This window comes from Monodelphis domestica, chromosome 4, assembly GCF_027887165.1.
Source record: "Monodelphis domestica isolate mMonDom1 chromosome 4, mMonDom1.pri, whole genome shotgun sequence".
In the NCBI taxonomy this organism is placed as follows: domain Eukaryota; kingdom Metazoa; phylum Chordata; class Mammalia; order Didelphimorphia; family Didelphidae; genus Monodelphis; species Monodelphis domestica.
Window position 1 is genome coordinate 272,602,085 of NC_077230.1, and position 19,768 is coordinate 272,621,852.

Consider the following 19,768-nt stretch of genomic DNA (forward strand, 5'->3'; position numbering starts at 1 on the left):
AGTTAGAAAGGTGCTAAGAGCTGAAGTGCTAAAATGAGGGGATTGTCTTTTCAGTATAGCCTAGTTCTAGAGTCTGCCACAGAAAGGGAAGGATCTTGAAACCCCACTACACAAGTCCTTTAACAATTTTTTAGTTTAAGAGTTGTTTGCTTGAATTATTCTGAAAGTTAACGTGATCTAAGATCAGTTGTCACAGATGATTTGTAGGCCCCTTCCTTGGGGATCCTCTGGAGGAACAGTTTATTGAGGTTGCTATAGTCTTAAAATTCATGGGAGCTGTGATGAATATCCAGGCTATTTTGGCTACTTAATGATCCCTTGGTATAAGGGTAATAATTGAACTTGCTGAGTCTAGGGACCCTTCCTGGCTATTCCTTCCTGTTTTGTAGGATGGGAGTGAGACTTTCTTTGTGAATCAGTTCAATTCTTTTCCATCTCTAGCCTTTATCCTAAGAAACAGAAGTAAAGGGACATGGATGAATTGAGACTGAAGAGACATTAGAAGTTCAAAGTGTGGAGAGAATTCTAGAAAAGTAGCAGATGGATTTGCTTTCAAATTCTGTCCATCTCAAAAGGCATGAGTGTGAGGTTTCCTAGCTAGAGTATACAGATTTGTATGTACTCTTGAATTGATCCCAATTCTTTTCTTACAATTGTTTTGCACAAGGTTTTGGTAATTCCCTCCACTACAGAAATGCATCTGAAAATTGTAATCTTAGTGTACTAAGAAGTTCAATGACTTGCTTATAGTTACAGAGCAAATATGTGTCATAGGCAGGACTCCAAAGTCTTTGTGGCTCCAGTGCCAAATTTCAAAGCCACAATACTTAAGATGCCTTTGCAATTAGACTTATTGAAACAGTGAAGCTCTTTTTAAAGACACAAAGAGGTTTCCTTTTTTTGTCCTTTGACTCTGGTTCATTCTGGCTCATTCCCTTGCTCTTTAAAGGTATAAAAGCAATTTAATGAGATATCTGAGTATAGATTGATGCATAACATATGCAAATGATCTGCATTTTACTGCCTACTATTTTCATTTTCACTACTGGCCTTAGTTCATCTATCTGAACTCCAGAGCAGTCAAGAACCTCCAGTTACCAGCTGTGCCTCTCTCCCATACTTTACACTAACATTACATTTGACTAAGGACCCTGGATAGGTTGTGATAGGATGGGAATAGGCCCTATGGAGGGGTGGAGGAGCACCAATATAGAACACTCACTTCCACTTAAGCTACCCCTCCTGTTGTCCCTATACTCTCTAACTGACTAACTGGACTCTCTCTTTCTCTGTTTCTGTCTCTGTCTGTCTCTGTCTCTCTGTCTCCTTCTGTCTCTGTCTCTCTCTGTCTCTGTCTCCCTCTGTCTCTGTGTCTCTGTCTCTCTCTCTGTCTGTCTGTCTCTGTCTGTCTGTCTCCAGCAAGATTTAGCCTTTGGTCCTAGGCACATGCAAAGTGATTGGAAACCAGGATTCCTGGTTTGCCTTCCTGGTGAATCTGAGGAAAGCAGATCTTCAGCTCTTCGTCTCAGTTTTCCATAGGGAGAGATGGAAAACACTGAGGAGGGCGTTAATGTAGTAGTTTATAAGTCAGGAAACCGGGCAGAAGACCTAGAATGAGGAGTAGGTTTCTGGGAAGCTCTAGCCAAATCCAATTTCTTTTCGAGTCTCTGACTTAGTCTGACCTTTGAAGAGGCAAATAGAGAGAAAGGATAAAGGTGGGACTCTGTCCTGTCTGCATTGGGATTTGAGGGGAAGAGGTTCTCCTGTGACAAGTTGGGGCTCAATTCCAAGGCCTAAACTAAAACAGCCCCCTCCCAATTGGAGAGGCCGTAGCGTGGAGGGGAGGGGGGTAAAAGACGGTGAGAAGCGGATTAATCCCTTAATTACGCGGTGGTCTGCCCTGGCACCTGCTTTCAGCCCGCCCAACCCCCAGGAGACTTGCCTGAACTGGGGAGGGGGAGTGGAAAGGAGGAGGGAGAAGGAGGGGACCGGACGGAACTAACGCGCGGGAAGGAGAGCAATTCTGTGGTTAGGACAACTCACAGAGGCTGTGGAGGGGCGCACAACTCTTGGATCAAGGGGCTCGGACCAGTGGGCTGGGACCCGAGCCCCCAATCTTGTCCCAGTCCCGGCCATGCTACGTTACCTGCTAAAGACGCTACTGCAGATGAACCTGTTCGCGGACTCCCTGGCAGGGGATATCTCCAACTCAAGCGAGCTGCTCTTCGGTTTCAACTCCTCTCTGGTTGCGCTCAACCACAGCCTCCTTCCCCCCGGGGATCCCCCTCTCAACGGTGAGACTGCCCTGCCTGGGGAATTCCACTTCTTCGGAAGTGCGCGCTTAGAAGGAAAGGCAAACTTCTTAGGGGATAGGAATTTCTGTTTGGGAGGTCCTGTGCTAAGAATTCCCTCATTTCCTTTCGTCTCCCCAGTCATCTTAAAGTGAAAAAATTTGGGATGGCAGTGGACGAATCATTGGCGGGACAGGGGTTAGATGGTTTTTCTGGAATTGCTGGGAGCTGAGAGCATAGGAGAGGGGCTGTTGACCACAGAATCCCTGGGCTAACCTAAGTGGGGATCTGGGCCAAAGAGATCTCCATGGTGGTAGAGTTCAAAGTAGAGAAGGGGCTGGGGCTAATGATCCTACGTCGGGTAGAAGGTCTGAAGGGTGGGACGAGGAATCTGCCCCAGACCCCAGTGGCACACTCCGTCCAGTCCGGCCCAAGTAATGCAAATAATCACGAGGATCCAGTAGAGAGAATAGTCTGGCCTCGGGGTTTTCCGGCGCACCTAGCTGGATGGGATGAGCCGCAGGGATCATTTAGCGGAGCATTTCAGGGGAACTCTGAAGCCTTGTTTTCCCCCACTGTGGGATCACGCAGCCTCCGGCTCCAGTAGAGCTAAATCGTGCAGGAGTCGGAGTCATTACTGCTAATTACAGTGATTAATAAATGACTGCGACAACCCGAAGCTCCCAGAGCGCATCTGGAAGCACGCGGGAGCTGTTCATTATGTACCTAGGGAGATATATGACCAAAATCTGCCTCCTATCGGCCATGTCCCTAACTTCAACTTCCAGTCATTTTTCTTGGGGTATTCTTTTTATGTCCCTTTCCTCACCCTTCACCCACTTCGTTGTAACTCAAAATGATTATTCCTTAGGAGTTTCTATTCAAAAAGGTTCCTATATCCTCTCTGGTCATTCTCGCCCCAAAAGATACTGTTCTGATATTAGTGAAGGGGGTGGGGGGGGAAGGGTGTAGAAGAAAGGTGAAAATCAGAGAGGAAAATAGAAAATGAAGCCTGGGGCAGTAGTGTAACAGAAAGAGTAACTGAATTTAGAATCATGAAATATGGATTCTAGTCTCTGCTTTTCTACCTGCTATTTGTGCAAACATAACAACAATAGATTCACCTCTCTAAGTCTCAGCTTCCTCATTTGTAAAAGGAATGTGTTGAGCTAGGATTTCCTCTGAGGTTCGTTCCAGATCTAGATATATGACCTTAAATTGGAAATCACAGAAGAAAAGGAAATACTGTACTCTCATTACTAGGTGAAGAGCCCCCAGGCTCCATTAACATGCCCATCAGCTATTCATTAGTCTGATATGTAGAAGCTTCTCCTGGGACTAGAAATGACAAGAGGAGGAATTCTAGGGACCAGTGTCCCGCAGCTGTCTTCTGAAGGAATTAGGGAGAAGGGAAGTAGTGCATAATATGTGAGGTGGGGGCATCCAGGTGGTCTGAGAGGTTTTTTTCTTCCCAAGTTCTGGGCATTGTTTTTCAGAGGACATAAGGCTTGGAGCCCCCTCTATGATCTTCATTCTCCCCACTCCATAGCTCTAAACGACTCCAAAGAGTCTCAGTGCCCTCTCCCTCTATTAAGGAGGCTGACTAAATTATATATTGCCCAAACATGATTTAGGAGGAAGACTTGGGCTAGAAGGAGTTTGGCATGTGGAGGAAGGAAATTAGGGAGAAAAAGGAGATTTTGCACTACAAAGCCAGATCATGTCAGGGCAATTAGTTTAAAAACAGTAAAATAATTTTTTTTTAATTGTGGCATAGGAAATAGAGAGTCAGGCTTGAAGATAGAGAAGGACTCCAGTGGGAATCCTGCCTCTGACACATACTAGATGTGAGTCAGGGCAAGTCACTGAATCTCTCAATATTTTAATGATTCCTCAAGTCTGTACGTTACTTTGCAAATTTGTCAACCAGCACTGGTAAGGGAAGTCTTCGTCCAGGATATCACAATACCAATAAAATAATAAGTTCTATATCCATAATCTATATCCATTTGAATGAAAGGGGTAATTTTAAATCTTCCTACTCCCATACATACATTGTTGGCTTCACATCCAAGGGATCAGGGAACGAAAGAAAGGAACTGTGGCCCAGCTCAGTCTCCATTTGAATTTTCTAAGGGACAGGAAAGTCAAACCTAATTTCAAACCAAAGCCAACAGCTGATGGGGCAGTCTGGAAAGGCTCATGGCTGCTCAGCTAGGGGGCATTCCTTAGTGTATGTATACTTGTCCCAACCTAAAAATCCCTATGATTCTCTTAGGTGTGGCAGTAGCGACGCCTACTGGCCTAGACTGGTTACAGTTCCCCGTAAATAAAAGCCACAATTCTCCCTCCCCTTCCCCTCCCCCCCAACCATTCTCCTCTATCGCACTCTCAGGAAAGTCGTTCTATTCCTTTGCCTCTACCCAGGTAAGCTTCGGTACTCGAAAACTACGTCTACCTTTCTCTTATCCAGTGAGATAGCCAGGAAATTGGAACGTCTTGAGCTGCCCAGGAAGGGAGGAGGCCAATGTGTGACCACGTTCCAGTTCTTGACCTGTTTGTCGATCCTCAAGCGGGTCCTTTCTCAGCTCCACGCCTTAAGCTTCCCTCAGGATGTTTCCTTTTTTTAGAACTAAGCGGAGCCCGGGGTGTCCCAGCATCTTGGCTAGGAAGAGTAGATCTTGCGATGTAGAAGGCCATGTGACTCGTAGAAAATCTGTACTGAGGGAGGGGGTGTGGAGAAACTAACCCTTTAGTTCTGGCCAACTTGCCATAGTTTACCCCTTTTTGGGCAGTCCTCCCACCTCTTCCTCTTTTCAGGGTCTCGGGCCGGACCGGAAGATGCAGTGCCACGTATAGTGGAACAGCCGCCAGATCTGTTGGTCTCCAGGGGTGAGCCTGCCACGCTGCCTTGCCGTGCCGAGGGCAGGCCCCGTCCGGACATCGAATGGTACAAGGACGGTGCACGTGTAGCCACGGCCCGAGAGGATCCCCGGGCTCACCGACTGCTGTTACCTAGTGGCGCACTTTTCTTCCCTCGTATCGTGCATGGACGCCGAGCTCGTCCAGATGAGGGCGTCTATACTTGCGTGGCTCGCAACTACCTAGGAGTGGCGGCCAGTCGGAATGCTTCGCTGGAGGTGGCGGGTGAGTAGCCGGGTTTAAATTGCTCCAGAGGCTTCAGGGCAAATGCCTAACCTAATACATGCCGCAGTTGCTTTCACATTCCCAACACATCCAGTGATCTAATTGGTGTGGTCTTGGCACTTTACAAACCCTTCCTTCTCAGATAGGCAACTACTCACTCCTTATTTAATTTTACAGTGCACCACAAACTTCGTGCTTCTCCATGAAGTGGCAGAGCCCTGCCCCTGTACATCCAGATTAGGACCTGCACTCTATACTTTTAGAGGGTACACTAGCCTGAAAAATTGAAGTCACCCTTGCTTAGTCTTCACATATTCCCTGAACCCTGTCTACCTTTTAAAAATTTCCTTTGTTATTCACTCCTTGTCTCTTCAGTTCTGAGGGATGACTTCAGGCAGTCCCCAGTGGATGTGGTGGTGGCAGTGGGGGAACCTGCAGTTCTGGAGTGTGTGCCTCCCAAGGGCCACCCAGAACCCTCAGTATCCTGGAAGAAGGGTAATCTTCGACTTAAGGAGCAGGAAGGACGGATCACGGTGAGGGAGTGGAGTCATGGGAGGGGTGGGACAACTAGGGTCAAAGGAAGGATCCATAGTATAAAGGTCTTGAAATCGGGGCATTTTAGCATCAATAGAGATGAACTATTCCAAACCTAACATTTTACAGAGAAGGAAACTGAGGTTCCCTCTCAAGTGGAAGTGACTTACTCAAGGTCAAGAAAGTAGTTTGTGACCAATAAAGATTCCTGGTCTCCTGACTCATACTGCAATGCTTTTTAATCAATGGAATTGAATTATGTCAAAATTAAGACGCATTGTTTTAAGAATCACCCATTCTGGGTTACTCAAAGGCTGATCATCTACTAAATAATAATATTTTGAATTCAAGAGAAATTGATTGTAAAATATATAAAAAACTATATATAATTTACTGAAGTAAAGAAGGAAGGGAGGGAGGAGGTGAGTAAGAAATTAGGGAGATAAAGTGTAAGCTGGTTGTCCTGTGAGATAAAATGTGGTTTTAAAGTCAAATATGGGGAAAAGGCATAGCTGGGCAGAAGAGTATTGGGCAGGAGTGGGGACCATTAAGTTCAAAGGAGTTAAGCTGCTTCCACATTCTGCAGATTCGTGGTGGGAAACTGATGATGTCACACACACTCAAGAGTGATGCTGGGATGTATGTATGTGTGGCCTCCAATGTGGCAGGAGAACGTGATAGTGGGGCAGCTGAACTTGTGGTTTTTGGTGAGTTTATGAATTCCTAAGGCTGGGGAGGGAGGGGGACTTACAGGTCATTTGGCATCCTACTAACCTTATCCCTATTCCTCTGTGGCAGAGCGCCCCTCCTTCCTGCGCAGGCCTGTGAACCAGGTGGTCCTGGCTGATACCCCTGCTGACTTCCCATGTGAGGTGCAGGGGGATCCTCCACCACATCTGCGTTGGCGCAAGGAGGAGGGGGAGTTGCCTATAGGCAGGTGAGAAGCCCCCTTCTTGCTCATCAGGACTCCCAACCATCAAGAGATTCTCTTTCCCTTTCTCCAGAGAATTGGGATGCAGCCACACCCTCACCTTAAAGTGTCTGCACTTCTGGAATCCATATCCATTTTCCCATTCACTCCATCTATGGTATCCACATTCCCAATCTGTTTCTGTAGGCTTCAAATTCATGTTCTGTCTGTGTACCTGATCTTGGTGACTGTCCTGGGAAGGTCACAGGCTTCTTAGATCAGAGTTTCAGGGTTGGGGAAGGAAAGGGGACATAGCTGTGACCAACCCATTCCTGGTGGGTGGGTGGGGAGTGAAACAGGTATGAGATTGGGAGTGACTACAGTCTTCGGATCGGGAGGGTGAATGCAGAAGATGAGGGAACTTATACCTGTGTGGCCGAGAACAGCGTGGGCCGAGCTGAGGCCTCTGGCTCCCTCAGTGTCCATGGTGAGAACCCTTTTTGAGGGGAGGGGAAGGACAGGGAGGGATGGGATGTGGGATCATTGGAGCAGAGATAGGAGGCCAGATAAGAATCTAGGTAATAGAGATATAATGGGAAAGCATAAAACAAAAAGAAATTTGGTTAGAGGATTTGGAGGTTTATTCCATGACATGCAAGGATGTGCAGACCAAAGTCAGTTAATTCTAGAGGGAAGGAAAGAAGGGAGATTGAATAAAAATGGGAAAGAAGAAAAGGATAGGCTACTTACTCCCAACAAGCCAGCTTTGGCCTTTTCCCCTTCCCCATCAGAACTCTTATTGCCTTCGTATCTGCTCTTGGGATTGTCCCTGTGCCTTCACCCCTCCCCTTCTCCTTTCTCTCCCCTCTTCCAGTCCCACCACAGCTAGTGACACAGCCACAGGACCAGATAGCAGTTCCAGGAGATACTGTGACTTTCCAATGTGAGACCAAGGGGAATCCTCCACCTGCTATCTTCTGGCAGAAAGAAGGTAGTCAGGTAGGTGTCTGTCCAGAGGTATACTGGTAAATGTTTAATAATTGACAAACTTTTGAGTTTAATCTGTATTAATAACATTTTATTAAGTTTAGATCATCAGCAAAATAATAAATCAACCTAATTTGTACTGTTTGCTGATTTCTAAGGTATAATTGCTCACACTGAAAATTTAACAATTGGTTCTATCAACCATACTTTTGTTTTCATCCCTAAGATTTACATTTCCCTTTCCCACAAATATTTTTCCAGACCTTATATCAAGCCTCTACCTCATCATGCATGTTCATACATCTTTTCCCTAGTGCATTCTACTTCTCTCTTGGGTAGCCAGTCTTAATTTAGTTGTCTTACTAGTTCTTATTTCTGGTTCCACATATTAGAAAACTGGATCATTCTTATTACTTTAATTTAACATCTCAGTGTCCCCTTTGTGTCTCTTTCTTACAAAAAGAATGGCTCTTCTTCCTGTTCTAAAATGGGGCAGCCTCCCTTTGACTATCTTCTGGATTCTCTGTGACCATTTCCTATTTTCTGTTATCATGGGTACTTTTAAAAATTGAACAGATGACTCCTTGTGATGTAAGAGAAAGAGCACGAGGTGGAGGGAAGCTAGGTGACTCAGTGGATTGAGAGCCAGGCCTAGAGACAGGAGGTCCTAGGTTAAAATCTGACCTCAGACACTTCCTAGCTGTGTGACCCTGGGCAAGTCATTTAACCTCCATTACTTAGTCCTTACTGCTCTTCTGACTTGGAGCCAATACATAGTATTGATTCCAAGATGGAAGGTAAAGGTTTAAAAAAAAAAAAAAGAGCCTGAGTTGGAGTCAGGAGATTTGGTTTTAGTTTTAGGGTATTATTCCTAGCTTTGCTACTTACTATCTTGGTCAAATCATTTCCTTCATCTGTAAATTATGGAGGTTAAACTTCTCGGCCTCTAAGATCCCTTCCAGTTCTAAGCCTATTATCTTATGATCCTACATGACCATTTCTCTGCCACATTTGGGTGCTGCCAAGTGATTCCCTAAGCATTTACAAAGGGAAGATTGCTTCTTTGCTCTCAGCTCAGATTAATAACTCCAATTAATAGCTTGGTTTCATATACTCAGAGAAATTAATGCACTGAGTATAATATATCTATATATACACTGAAAGTGAAATACAAAGAATTCCTATCAAGAGAAGTAAGGAGAGTTAATAGACAGTATTAAGCAACACAATAGAACACTATCAACAATATAGAAATATAAAACCTTTTTTCCATTGGTGACCAGATAGAAACTTCCCCATCTCCCATTCCTATAATCCCAAATCTCCCCAAATCATTAAATGTTAGCACTGGAAGAGACCTTAGAGATTATCTATTTCAATTTCCTGATTTCACAGAAAAGGTAATGAAGGTCCTGGGACTTGACCAAGAGTACCCAAGAATAGTAGAGTCAATACTAGACACCAATTAAATTCATAACACATTTTAAAGTGTAGGTACATAGTAGGCCATGTGTACTGGCTATCCAGACACAACAATGAAACACTCCCTGTAAAGGAGTTTATATTCTACTGGAGGTTTGGTTGGGGGCCAGGTAAGGATGGGTGGAGAGAGCCACAAAGGGGAGATCTAGTAAAGTAGCCAAGGAGTATTTGAATTCTCTTGACAGCAGTCTTGTACTCTTTCCAAACACTTCATAAAGGCCTTCTTTCCCACATATCACTGTTTTCACTTTATATAGATATATTTTAAATCTGGAAAGCAGGGGGTCTCCCAACTGTGATCTGTCCTTGACATATAAGCCTGTTCTCTCCTTGGAATTTCATTGATTTGGGTTCTGGTGGGAAAGGAGGGCTCTAAGTCCCCAGAAAGGGTATAGCTCTCTCTCTTTCTCTCCTCCCCTGGGTTCTCAGATTCCTGGTTCTATTTGTCTCCAGATTCTGCTCTTCCCTAGTCAGCCCTCCCAGTCCACAGGGCGTTTCACTGTCTCCCCAAGTGGTCAGCTCAACATCACTGAAGTACAAAGTGGGGATGCCGGTTACTACGTGTGCCAGGCAGTCAGCGTTGCTGGCAGTATTCTGGCCAGGGCCTTGCTGCAGGTGAAGGATGGTGAGCATACAATGAAGTACATGCAACTGGAAGGAGAGACTGGCTCATATATTCTATGCAATGTGGGTGGTTTCTAGAGAAAATCTTTAAAGTTTGGGAATCAAGAAAAGAACCTAACAAGGATAAGTTTGTAGAATTAAGCTAATAATAACAAATTAGGGCAACCCCTCTGCTTTTCAAATGATTTAGGGAAGTAAAAGGTAAGAAGACTAAACATTGGATCTAAGAACTTTCGTCTGAGTTGGCTCAGTATTTTCTCCCTTAGTTTTCCTGGATGGTTTTCCTCCCATTATCCTTCATGGGCCATCAAATCAGACTGTGGTGTCGGGCTCTGCTGTGTGGCTGCCATGCAAAGTGACTGGGAACCCTGAGCCCAGTGTTCAGTGGTTGAAGGATGGGCAGGAGCTGAACAGTGGAGACCTGAGACTCAATCTTTTGGCTAATGGCACCTTGCATATCACCAACTTGCAGGTAAGACATATCAGATCTGTGTGAACCCAGAAAGACCCCTCAGAGCACCTCCTTCTAACATTTGCAACCAAATATCATCTGCTAGGTATCTAATCCTTACTTGTAACCTCCAGCTGATCTCATACTTCTCTTACCTTAGCACAGTATTTCTCGCATCTCTCTGCATCCTCACCCTCCTTGCTCATTTAACCCCCATTTAGTTCAGTCACCAGTAACCTGTCTTTTTCAGGAGGGTGATTTGGGGATCTATAGCTGTGTGGCCAAGAATTCCAAAGGGCAGGCCATATGGAATGGTTGGCTAAGGATACATGGTGAGATACCCCTTTTACCAATCTATTTTTCTATGCATTTTTATCCCAAGACCATCCACCCTATCAATAATGTCCTTCTATAATATCTCTGGACAGACTATCTTCCATACTCTCAATTCATGGCTTTTCAGAAGGGAAGAGGGGATTTTAGCACAGTGCCTGATACATAGCAGTAACTTTATTATGTTTATGGAATTGAATTAAAGAAGTTGAACTGTGAAACTTATGTGAGTAAGGATCATTACACTATCCTCTTCCTTATCAACATTGCCATAGCACTGGTGTGTAGTCCCATAGCAGACTATTATTTTCCATAATACTACTAACAAAATCTCTTTGTATATATAGTAAATGTTTAACAAATGCCTTTTCATCCATTAATTCTTTCCTATAGATAGTGTGGTTGGGTCCACAGGACTCCCTCCTGAGCCCAGTGGTCCCCCTGGGTCTCCCTCTCAGCCAGTGGTTATTGAAGTCACCAAGAACAGCATCACCCTAACCTGGAAGCCCAGCCCACAGGCTGGAAGGTCACCTGTTACATCATATGTAATAGAGGCCTTCAGGTGAGGGTTTAAGAAGATGAGAAGGGAGGGACAGCTGACAGAACTGGGCCCTGTCTAGGGCCTTGTGTTCTTGAGATCTTTGCTATGGTGGGCAAGGACTTTCCAGGTTCCTCTCTGGCTGGAGATGGAATAGGGGGCAGAAAAGTTTGGGAGCAGAGTGGAATCACAGAAGTCCTGTCAGGCTGGATTAATGTACTTCCCTTAGTTAACCTTCCACTTTGCAGCCAGGCATCTGGTAACACTTGGAAAACGGTAGCAGATGGTGTACAACTAGAGACACATACCATCACTGGTCTGCAGCCCAACACTATCTACCTGTTCCTGGTTCGAGCAGCAGGGATTTGGGGTCTCAGTGAACCTAGTCCTGTCTCTGAGCCTGTCCAAACTCAGGGTGAGTGAAGAACATCTCTTGATATGGGAAAATGGATAGGAGACTAAAGGCCACATAGCTACATCTCTAGAGGGATCTAGGTAAAAGGAGAAGCCTTCTTATCAAGGAGAAAATCTCTTCCTTTCCCTTTCAATGCCACCTATCCTATGATGTTGGGTGGGAAATGTCAGAATTCGTCCCCAGAAGCCACTCTGCTGTCCTGTTCCCACTGGGCCCCTGGCTATGTCCTGGAGAACTGGTTTGGGGAAGGGTCAAAGGAGAAGCAAGCAATATAGTCAGTCTCCTTTGTCTCCTGTGACCCCTGCTGAGGGGACTCTCTAATTAGCAGACAGTGGCCCCTCCAGGCCAGTTGAGGATCCATGGCAAGGGCAGCAAGATCTGGCTGATGTGGTTGTTCAACTACAGGAGCCCCTTTTCCTGAGTCCCACATCCTTGAAGGTGTCCTGGACTGTGAGTAAGGAGACAAAGTGGAGGGAAGGGGAGCACAGACAGCACTTGGGGGTTTAACATCAGGTGATAAAGCCCAAAGAATTGGGTTTGGGAGAGTGAAGTCCTTTGGTGGTTGCTTGTCTGATCCGTGGAGGGTTTGAGGTCTTCAGAGGCTGCCAGGGCTTCTTCCTCTCCTGTGCCTCTTATCCACTGTAGCATACTTCTTTCTACAGGTGGATGGCCAATCTCAGTTGGTGTGGGGCTTCCGGGTATTTTGGAGGGCAGTAGGCTCAGGTGGTTGGACAGTTCTGGACACAGGATCCTCAGGCCAGCAGAGTGCTGTGCTGACGGAACTTCCAGCAGGTGTACGGATCCAGATCAAGGTGCAGCCCTACAGCAGGGAGGGACCAGGGCCTGAAAGTGCTGTTCTAACAAGGAGCACCCCTGAGGAGGGTAAGAAGGGATATAGAGATGAGGGACATCAAGGAGGGATAGGCAAGAGGGAATCAGAGTACAAGAGAGGGAGGGGGAAGAGCTGAGGAGGATTGAAGTCTGTAGGGGATAGTCACTGTCAGCCAAATAATGGAGAGGTTTGGTTGGGGAAACAATTCCTTAGCTCCCAAGCTTATTCATACAATAGTATTGGGGGAAAGATGTTTGGAGAACCAGGGATTGAGGGCATTCAGTGACTGTCTGTGTCCTTCTCCACCATGTTCCCACCCTGGCCCAGCCCCCAGTGGGCCCCCCCAGGCAGTGACAGTAGCCTTGGGGGGTGATGGCAACAGCAGCATCACAGTTTCCTGGGAGCCTCCTCTCCCCACTCAGCAAAATGGAATCATCCAGCAATACCAGGTAGAAAGCTTTTGACTTTTGTGTATATGTGTGTATGGGGGGGGGGGTGAGGGAGGGAGGCAGGGAGGGAGGGAGAGAGACAGAGAGAGAGAGAAAGAGAGAGAGAGTGAGAGAGAGAGAGAGAGAGAGAGAGTGAGAGAGAGAGAGAGAGAGTGAACAAATGGGGTTGAGTGGGTAGAGCTTGGAACCCAGACACTAGGGAGAATGGTAGGGCCTACAAGAGAGAGGGTATGAAGAATTAGAAGAAAGGAAAGGACAGAAAGATTGATGTGGAAGGGCTTGGGCTACTGAATAGAAAGCTACAAAAGCATGAGATTAAGGAAGAAGGTATATTTTGAGGCCTCTGCTTTGGACAGAACTAGAATGGGATTCAGAGACTTTATCTTTTCTAACCCAAAAGTGAATTCTGTGTACAACATCTTCAGAAAATAATCATTCAGCCTCTGACTGAGCATCTCCAGTGATGGGGCATTTTCCCTACATCCCAAGGAAGTCTGTTCCATTTTTGGAGATCTCTAATTATTAGGAAGTCTTCCTTATATGGAGCAGAATTCTGCCTCTCTGTAATTTCCACCCATTGTTTCTAGTTCTAATCTCTGGGGCCAAGCAAAACAATTCTAAACCATATGACTGCCTTTCAAATCCTTGACGGTAGATATGATGCCCTTCCCCCATAACTCTATTTCTGCTACAGGCTCAATATACCCAGTTCCTCTTGAGAGATTCTTAAATGCCATGGTTTCAAATCTCCTCCATATTTTGGGTACCTAGTTGTGCTCCAACTTGTCAGTATTCCTTCTAAATAGTTCCTAGAACTAAATAGAATCTTCGTGAAGTAGTCTGAATGAGGCCAAAGTACAGCTGGCCTCACAGTGCCTCTGCTGGATATTATACTTCCAGAATCTTGGGAGTGGGAAGGGTGGAAGGTAGTAAGAGCCCACCAGCTGGCCCCTTCCTGCTGTGTCATGCCTCAATTTCTAAGTAGGGTAATGTCCCAAATCCAAGCACAGTGTTCTCCCCTACCTCACTGTTCATGGTCTTTTTAGATTTGGTGCCTGGGCAATGAAAGCCGCTTCCATGTAAACCAATCAGCTGAAGGCTGGGCACGGTCTGCAGTGCTTCGAGGGCTACTCCCAGGGCTCCTTTACAGAGCCCAGGTCGCTGCGGCCACCAGTGCTGGTGTGGGCGTGGCCAGCCCCCCAGTGCTGGTACACCTCCGTAAGTGCCAGAGAAAGGAGATGGGATACCTAGGGGGATAACTACTTCCGGCGTCAGGATGACCCACTCAGAGACCCAGAATTTCCCTTGTTTTCCACGCTTTGATACTTCCCCATTCTGCATAGCTCTCCCAAGGGATCCAGAACCAGGGCCCGGCCTCGAGATGGGTCTAGGGCTTGCCGAGCGCCTGGCAAGGGTGCTTCGGGAGCCAGCCTTTATTGCCGGAGGCGGAGCAGCCTGTGGGGCGCTTCTCCTTGGACTCTGCGCTGCCCTGTATCGGCGTCGGAGACTGCGCAAGGAGCTCAGCCACTACAATGGTGAGCAAGGGCCTGGAATGGGAAGGAGAGGGCAGCAAGAATCGAAAGGAAGAAAAGATGTCTGCAGGAAGGGATAAGACTTGGAGGTCTACACCTCCAAGACTGAGGAGGTGTGAGGGAGGAGGAAGAGCTGAAAACTCATCGAAGACTAAGGGGAGGGGTCTAATGAAGGAATTCAAAGATTCTTATTAGTTTAAAGTGAGATGAGGCTAGGAAATGGGGATAAAGTTTGGTTTTCCTGACTTGTCCATTCCCCTTTCACGTGTACCCTGTCCGGCCCCTACTCTTCCTCCACTTGTCTTTTCGGAAGCCTCCTTTGCCTACACACCAGCAGGTAAGGCAGCTCTACCTAGGAGGGGGTTCAGACCAGAGGTGAAAATTGGTACCTCACTCAATTACCCACTCTGTCTTTCCCAGTCTCCTTCCCCCACACTGAGGGCCTCTCCCGAGCCAGCTCCAGGTAATCCCCGAAACCATAACCCTGCCAGCATTTCCATTCTCTCTTCTCCTTTTTCTTCCCTTCTCCAATCCTGCCCCTACATCCCCAGGGCAACTACCCACAGAGCCTTCGCTCAGACTATCTGCCTCAGTCCAGACCCACTCCTCAAATCAGATTAACACTCCTAAAATGACCACTCCTAAAGTCTCCTACCAAATTCTGGCCACCCAACCCTATTCCTAACTCTCTTCTTTTCTCTTAGGCCTCCCATGGGCCTTGGCCCAGCCCCATATCCTTGGCTAGCAGACTCTTGGCCTCATCCACCTCGAAGTCCTACAGCTCAAGAATCAAGGGGAAGCTGCTGCCCTAGCAATCCTGACCCAGATGACAGATACTACAATGGTAAGGCATATAGCACACTTGCCCCAGTTCACCTCCTCTCTTTCATTAGCCAAATGGGACATATTAGAAAAAATATCCAGGAATCTGAATCATAGAATCTGTATATTTCTGGCTTGGCTGAGAGATATTGAGGAGAAACTTTGTACCTTTGCTTAGATCCTAGATAGGAAAAAGAGGGAAGGATGTGTTGCCTACCACACCCATTCTTCCTATGACCCTTCTTTTTTGGTTTCTTTGTCTCCCTGTCCCTCTCCCTTGGTTTTCCTTTCTTTCCACAGAGGCAGGGATCTCCCTATACTTGGCTCAGACAGCCCGAGGAGCCACGGCCCCAGGGGAGGGGCCCATCTATAGTACCATTGACCCAGAGGGTGAGGAGCTTCAAACCTTCCATGGGGGCTTCCCTGCTCAATCCCCTGAGGATCCAGGGGCCTGGACCACACAATATGCTCTACCAGAATGGAGCCAGGATGACAGTGGTATGCTTTCTCTACATTCCTAAATCCTAATGTTGAAATTTCACCCTAGCCCAGGGATTACCTATAATCTCTTTCTTCTGCACTTGATATCTTAAAACCTGGTCTAGCCCCTATTCTTCAGTTAAATATTCCCTTTCTCCAAGATTTTTCCTGCCACTTTTCAGCCCTTCTTCCCTCCACCTCCTACCTTTACTTGCCTTTCCTTATAACTCCTCTTTTGAACAATACCTCTGTGTGCCCCTTCTCCTTTCTCCTTTCAGACCTCCGAGGTGGGAAATTAAAGATCCTGGGAAAACCTGTACAGACCCCCTCTCTGAGCTGGCCTGAACCACTCCCTCCACCACCCCCTTCCTGTGAGTTAAGCTGCTTGGAGGGGGCTGAGGAAGAGCTAGAGCACAGGTAAGAGGATCTCCTGCTCTAATTCCAAGCAAACAAAGGATTAGATTTGTTTTAATTTGTTCAAAAGACAGAATGAAAATCAGTGGGTGGAAAATGCAGGGAGGCTAATTTCAGAAGAATTGTGCTTCTATGATTTAGAGCAGAAAGGGACCCTAAAGAACCCAATAATAAGTTGTTCCAAAATTGGAATAAGCTCTCTTGCTAGGAAGTGAGTTACTCATCCCTGGATATCTTCAAAACAATGCTGGAGGGTCACTTAATAAGCATGTCCTAGAGAATTTTTGGTCAGGTATAGAATAGATTATCTGAATTGAGTTCCCCTCCAACTCTGTTTCAAGTTATCACTTAATGATACCTAGGATGAATGAGATGACAGAGATGTTGGTGGGAGGAGGAGGAGCTGGTAGTAGGAGGACTGAAGGGAAGGTAAAAGAACAACTGTACCCTTCCTTCTCTCCTCTTGCTTTCCTTGTTCTCAGTTCAGAACATGATGAGTGGTGCCCACCTTTGCCTGAAAGAAGTCGTCTGGAAGAGTCCAACCTAAGCAAAGACTGCAGGGCCTCCCCCTCCCATGGGAATATTCCCTCTCCCACTCCTTCTTATGGAGATCAATCCACAGCGACCCTTACCCCCTCACCCCCTGAGCCATCACAGCCCCCCACTGAAATTGTCTGTATCCACCATACACCCAGGTAGGAATCCTGGGTATCTTGAGGAGGTGGGGGGGTCATGGTTGTGTATGGTTTATACCCCTTTTATGTAGGAGGTATAAACTAGAAAGGGTTGACCTGCTGTGGATTGGGTTTCTGAAGAGTATCTCTGTAGGGTGACATTTCTCCATGCCCTAACAGATCCATATCTTTGTAGGCGAGTGCCCGCTGGAGCAAGTCCTCCTCTCAGCCTATCCCAGTCCAGCTTGAGTGGCCTCGAAGGAGGACCTGTTAGCCTGAGTGCCAGTCCAATGCCCCCTCGGCACCTTAGTCCCAGCCCTGTCCCTACCACTACCACCACTTCAGGTGAGTCTATAGTCACTCAGCCCTTCAAATAATTCTGTTCCTAAGCTAACATTCTTCTCTCATCCTCAGCTATATGACACCTTCTGATCCAAAGTTCTAGCTTCAAGCCCCTTCCTAGAGACCATTCCTTGAACCTAACTTCTTTTGATTCATAACTATATAGTTAGAGCCAGACTACCACCTAGAGAGATGGCTTCCTCACCCCCAGGACCCCGTGCACGAACTCGGAAGAAATCCAAAGCTACTCCTTACAGGAAGGATCGGAGTCCAGGAGGTGGGTAGTATCACAATAGTTGGGAATAGTCAGGAAATGTAGGATATTATGGCAGTGGGCTAGATGATGAGTAAAAGAAGGCCCCAGATTTTGGGAAGGTGAACCTTTCAGAACTATTTACTCTTGGTCCATTATGCCAGGAAGATTATTTTAATATAGGGGAAGAGATCGATGGTGAGGGAAAAGTAAAGTTTTCTGATACTAATAGCTCTGCCTTCCCAGATTTGCCCCCACCACCCCTTCCTCCACCAGAAGAGGAGGCTAGCTGGGCTTTAGGGCTTCCACCAATGGGAAATATCTCCTCTATGGAACGAGAGAGGAGAGGGGAGAAAAGAATGGTTCGAGTTGCACCCCCAGGGAGTCATCATGCCTCTCACCCTGATGGTACGTAGTCAGGCACTTTGAAGGGGTCAAATACGGGATAATGAAGGAATTGGTATGGAAATTATAGTGTAGAAATTGTTCACCAATTTATAAAGTTTTTAGCTATTTCCCAACAGGGGTGAGATTTTTAAATTCCAAACTCATCCTCAGTTGAACTCATCGATGTGATTATTTTTAAATATCCTACCCTACTCTATTTTTTATATAATAAGTTCCTGTTATTTATAAGCACTTTTTGTAGGTACATTATACCTATCCCTTATTTTTTTAACATCCTCTCCTGCTCAATCTTCTGTCACTAGAGTGTGATCATGGGTTTGGTGGGAAAAGTGGTTGTGATTGCCTTTTTCCTGGTACCTGGATCTCTTTCTCTTTTCCCAACAGAGGAAGCCTGGCTTCCATATAGCAGACCCAGTTTTTTGCCCCGAAGCCAGGGGGCTAGTGCCTGTTCCACTGCTGGTAGTAACTCCTCCAGAGGCTCCAGTAGTTCCCGGGGCTCAAGAGGTCCTGGTCGGAGCCGTCGCCCCGGAGGGGAGCATCGAGAAGTAAAGTTGGGGACAGAAAGAGGAGGAAAAGGCCCAGGGGAGGTAAATGCTAAGAGGTGATGGAGGACAGGGGGATAGGAGGAGGATGGAGAAGAAAGTGAATAATTTTAGAATGAGAAAGAATAGAGAAAAGTTTTGAGAAAGAAAAAATAAGCTACTAGAGTCTATGGCCTCAGATTTTTTATCATCTTTCATCATACTCCTCCCCCCTTCACACACACACACACACACACACACACACACACATACACACATGAACCTGATACTCATGGGTTTGTTCCATAATTGTAAGTGCCCAACTTCCTCTTTCTGCCTGGCACTCTAATATCTTGACTGAAAGGGATGAAATGGAAAAAGGAAACCCAGAAAGAAGAGGTGGAAGTTTCCTCAATGGATGAAGCAGAATAAAACATTGACCATGCTCCCAATTAAGTGGGCAGCTCTGGGAAGGGCAGCTGTGCAAAGTGGAACAGGCAGTCTAAAATAGAGGCTTGCCCTCCCCATTCATCTTCCTTCAACGTTTCTATGTCTTACCCCCAGGCAAAGCTCCAAACACCTCTATGTCTAGTTGTATCCAGGAAATAAGATGACTTTTATTCATGACAACAGAAATATTAAAAACCTTATCTATGGGGGTGGGAAGGGTGGTCTTGGGCCAAAAGAAAAGACTTTAGAGTCCCAGGGAAAGGATCTATAAAAGGGATTTGTGCTTTCAGTAGGGTTGGAATAGCTGACCAAGAAGTTCTCTCCCTATTCTGTGATTCTATGATGCTATATAAAGTGGGAAAGACCTTTAATCTGGTAGAAAGGGATAAAGAAAAGATGGGTTTTTGCCTCTCCCCCACACCAGGGAATAAATCTCTGAATATGATCTGGGTGATTGGTTTGAGGCCAAGGAGGCTAGTTGTGCTTCTTTGCTTCCAATTCTTTTTCCCTTATACCTCTTCTCCCACTTTCCAGCTGAGATTTTTTATGTAAATAAGCCAATAAAAGCACTTGATCTCTGTACTATGCCCTATTCAGCCTTGGTTTCCTGTTGGACTTCTAATTGAGTGAGGACAAGAGTGAAAATGCTGCTTCTTCCAGATTGTGACTCATATTTACCAAAGTGTTAAAGCCATGTCCCCACTCCCAACCCTCTCTACAACCCAAACTTAGACATTACTGATTTATGGAAATCTGTCCCATTTTCTAGGGGCTAAGTCAAACTCTTCTCCATCTTTCCCAGTGTTTTGCTCTCCACCTCTTCATTCTGCATTTTCCTGATCTTGATCACCATTCTCTTGCCCTTATCACTGGCATAAG

The 19,768-nt window shown here is 46.2% G+C and overlaps 1 protein-coding gene across 3 annotated transcripts; it reads left to right on the forward strand.

The window, feature by feature from the left end:
- The first annotated feature begins 876 nt into the window (after positions 1-876).
- Positions 877-19,476, forward strand: ROBO3 (roundabout guidance receptor 3). Of its 3 annotated transcripts, none has more exons than XM_056794551.1 (27): positions 877-2,294; positions 5,112-5,438; positions 5,814-5,971; positions 6,559-6,679; positions 6,771-6,909; positions 7,242-7,369; positions 7,757-7,881; positions 9,805-9,976; positions 10,242-10,447; positions 10,677-10,758; positions 11,153-11,321; positions 11,546-11,712; positions 12,038-12,162; positions 12,375-12,594; positions 12,872-12,993; positions 14,040-14,211; positions 14,337-14,528; positions 14,839-14,862; positions 14,946-14,988; positions 15,230-15,369; positions 15,648-15,845; positions 16,106-16,244; positions 16,724-16,936; positions 17,112-17,260; positions 17,424-17,534; positions 17,757-17,918; positions 18,303-19,476. In XM_056794551.1, exons 1-27 carry the CDS (start codon positions 2,135-2,137, stop codon positions 18,521-18,523), a joined length of 4,185 nt encoding a protein of 1,394 aa, XP_056650529.1. In that variant the 5' UTR covers positions 877-2,134; the 3' UTR covers positions 18,524-19,476. The 3 variants fall into 3 exon arrangements, with proteins under 3 accessions (XP_056650529.1, XP_007495123.2, XP_056650530.1); XM_007495061.3 differs by having other exon boundaries at positions 878-2,294; positions 12,041-12,162; XM_056794552.1 differs by lacking the exon at positions 877-2,294 and adding an exon at positions 4,601-4,718 and having other exon boundaries at positions 12,041-12,162.
- Positions 19,477-19,768: the final 292 nt, after the last annotated feature.